This window comes from Perca flavescens, chromosome 10 (assembly GCF_004354835.1).
Source record: "Perca flavescens isolate YP-PL-M2 chromosome 10, PFLA_1.0, whole genome shotgun sequence".
NCBI classification, from domain to species: Eukaryota; Metazoa; Chordata; class Actinopteri; order Perciformes; family Percidae; genus Perca; species Perca flavescens.
This window is the reverse complement of record NC_041340.1, coordinates 279,327-281,266: the sequence shown is the minus strand read 5'-3', so window position 1 is coordinate 281,266 and position 1,940 is coordinate 279,327. Positions and strand designations below refer to the sequence as shown.

Here is a 1,940-nt window from a genome sequence, read left to right as displayed (position 1 = left end):
CCATGATACTTTGGGAGCCGCTTGTTTTTGTCTTGTAAACCAATGGAAGGCAGGCCCGTCCCACATTAAGCCCATATAAGGCCATCAATACGTCATACAAAGTACAACAAAGATTGTTTATTGTAAGAAGAGAGCACTCAAAATCAGAGTAGCAAGATGTGACCAAAGATCATCTATTACCGTTTTAAACCGTTCTACAGAGAAGAATGACATCACTGTTTTGAGTTTTGTTTGGGTCTTTTTTGAAGACATGTAAATAGTTTGTCCTTTATATGAGTTATAATGTTCATTGTGTTTATTTTTGCACTGGATTACCCCAAACATATAAGAGAACTGTTTTAGACAACACGAATGCTTGTGTAGCATTGCTGTGTTTGATATCAATAAATATTACATTATTATTTTGATTATTGGCATAAGTGAATGTCAAGTTTGTTTTCACAGTTTTACTCCTAATACATATGAGAAGTGTTTTAGACAGAAGATTGACTTAGCTTTTATTGTTCTGTGTGTGATATCAATACATATCTGAGATTCATGTTCCATTTTATTTATTTATTTGTCTTTATGTTTCTACAACCTTGTTTTACATTGAAGTGACCTCACTGCAGCACAAATATTCGAATAGTCCAGTTTGTCCTGAAATTCGTTTTTATAGATTGACTGTTTTACAAGCTGTTTTAATCTCTACAGAGAAAGATACATTAAAACTGAACCTTGAACCTACTGACCTCAGGACAGGACTTTTGAGATGTATTTCTCCAGCTTTCAGACTGTTCCTTCATCAGTGTATAATAATGTGTGAGAGTGATGTAATGTCCCCCCCCCTCTTTTCAGGATGGAGCCTGCTGGAGTCAGATATTTGAGACCAGGTCTGAGGAAGTGTAAGTCAGTTTTACTTTTCATTCATGGAACTATGACAACACTCATTCAACCCTCTGATGTCATCATCAGAGTGCTGTGTTGTGTCTCCTCTCCATCAGATTCCTGTGAACTCACACTTGACACAAACACAGCACACAGAAACCTCAAACTGTCTAACACCAACAGGAAGGTGACATGTGTAAAGGAGGAGCAGCCATATCCTGATCATCCAGAGAGGTTTGAGTCCTATCCTCAGCTGCTGTGTAGAGATGGTGTGACTGGTCGCTGTTACTGGGAGGTTGAGAGGAAAGGAGGGGTTGTAATAGCAGTGAGTTACAGAGGAATCAGCAGGAGGAGAGGAGGCAGTGGTGACTGTATGTTTGGATGGAATGATAAGTCCTGGAGTCTGAGCTGCTCTGATGGCGGTTACTCTGTCAGTCACAATAACATAGAAACAGCCATCCCCTCCTCTGTCTCTAATAGGGTAGCAGTGTATGTGGACTGGCCTGCTGGCTCTCTGTCCTTCTACACAGTCTCCTCTGACTCACTGATCCACATCTACACCTTCAACACCACATTCGCTCAGCCTCTTTATCCTGGGTTTGGGTTACGATTTGGGTTACGGTGTTGGTTACGGTTTGGGTCCAGATCAGAGGGTTCCTCAGTGTCTCTGTGTCCTGTGGAGGACAGAGAGTATCCTCCTGTCACAGAATCAGACAGTTGAGTCTGATCAGGATCTTCAGCTGATATTAGTGAGGAGAATGTGCAGTGACGGACTGGTAATCTGGCATTTGGGCAGATGCCAGAGAGGCCGTTTGGTCCGTTTGGGCCGACCGGCCAATCAGAGAGCCGCATGATTGTCACAGCCATGCAACCACTTAATTGTAAACAGAGGCCCATATAATTTCTCTCGGCCCCCTTTCAAGCATCAATAATAAAGTTCTTTGGTTAAACCATCTCCAAATTTATCCAAATCCTTCACACTTAGTGAAATGTAATCTAATCAGTATTTATACATATATAACATATGAGTCTCTCAGTCATGGTTACCCTGTACACTCACAACCTTTTACATC

At 41.3% G+C, this 1,940-nt stretch overlaps 1 protein-coding gene across 1 annotated transcript; it reads left to right on the top strand.

Moving 5' to 3' along the window:
- Nucleotides 1-991: 991 nt before the first annotated feature.
- Nucleotides 992-1,588, top strand: LOC114563291 (neoverrucotoxin subunit beta-like; the record flags this gene model as incomplete). The annotated part of the gene is made up of 1 exon (XM_028590136.1): nucleotides 992-1,588. A coding segment is annotated over one exon (597 nt), but the record flags the coding sequence as incomplete, so codon positions are not given.
- Nucleotides 1,589-1,940: the final 352 nt, after the last annotated feature.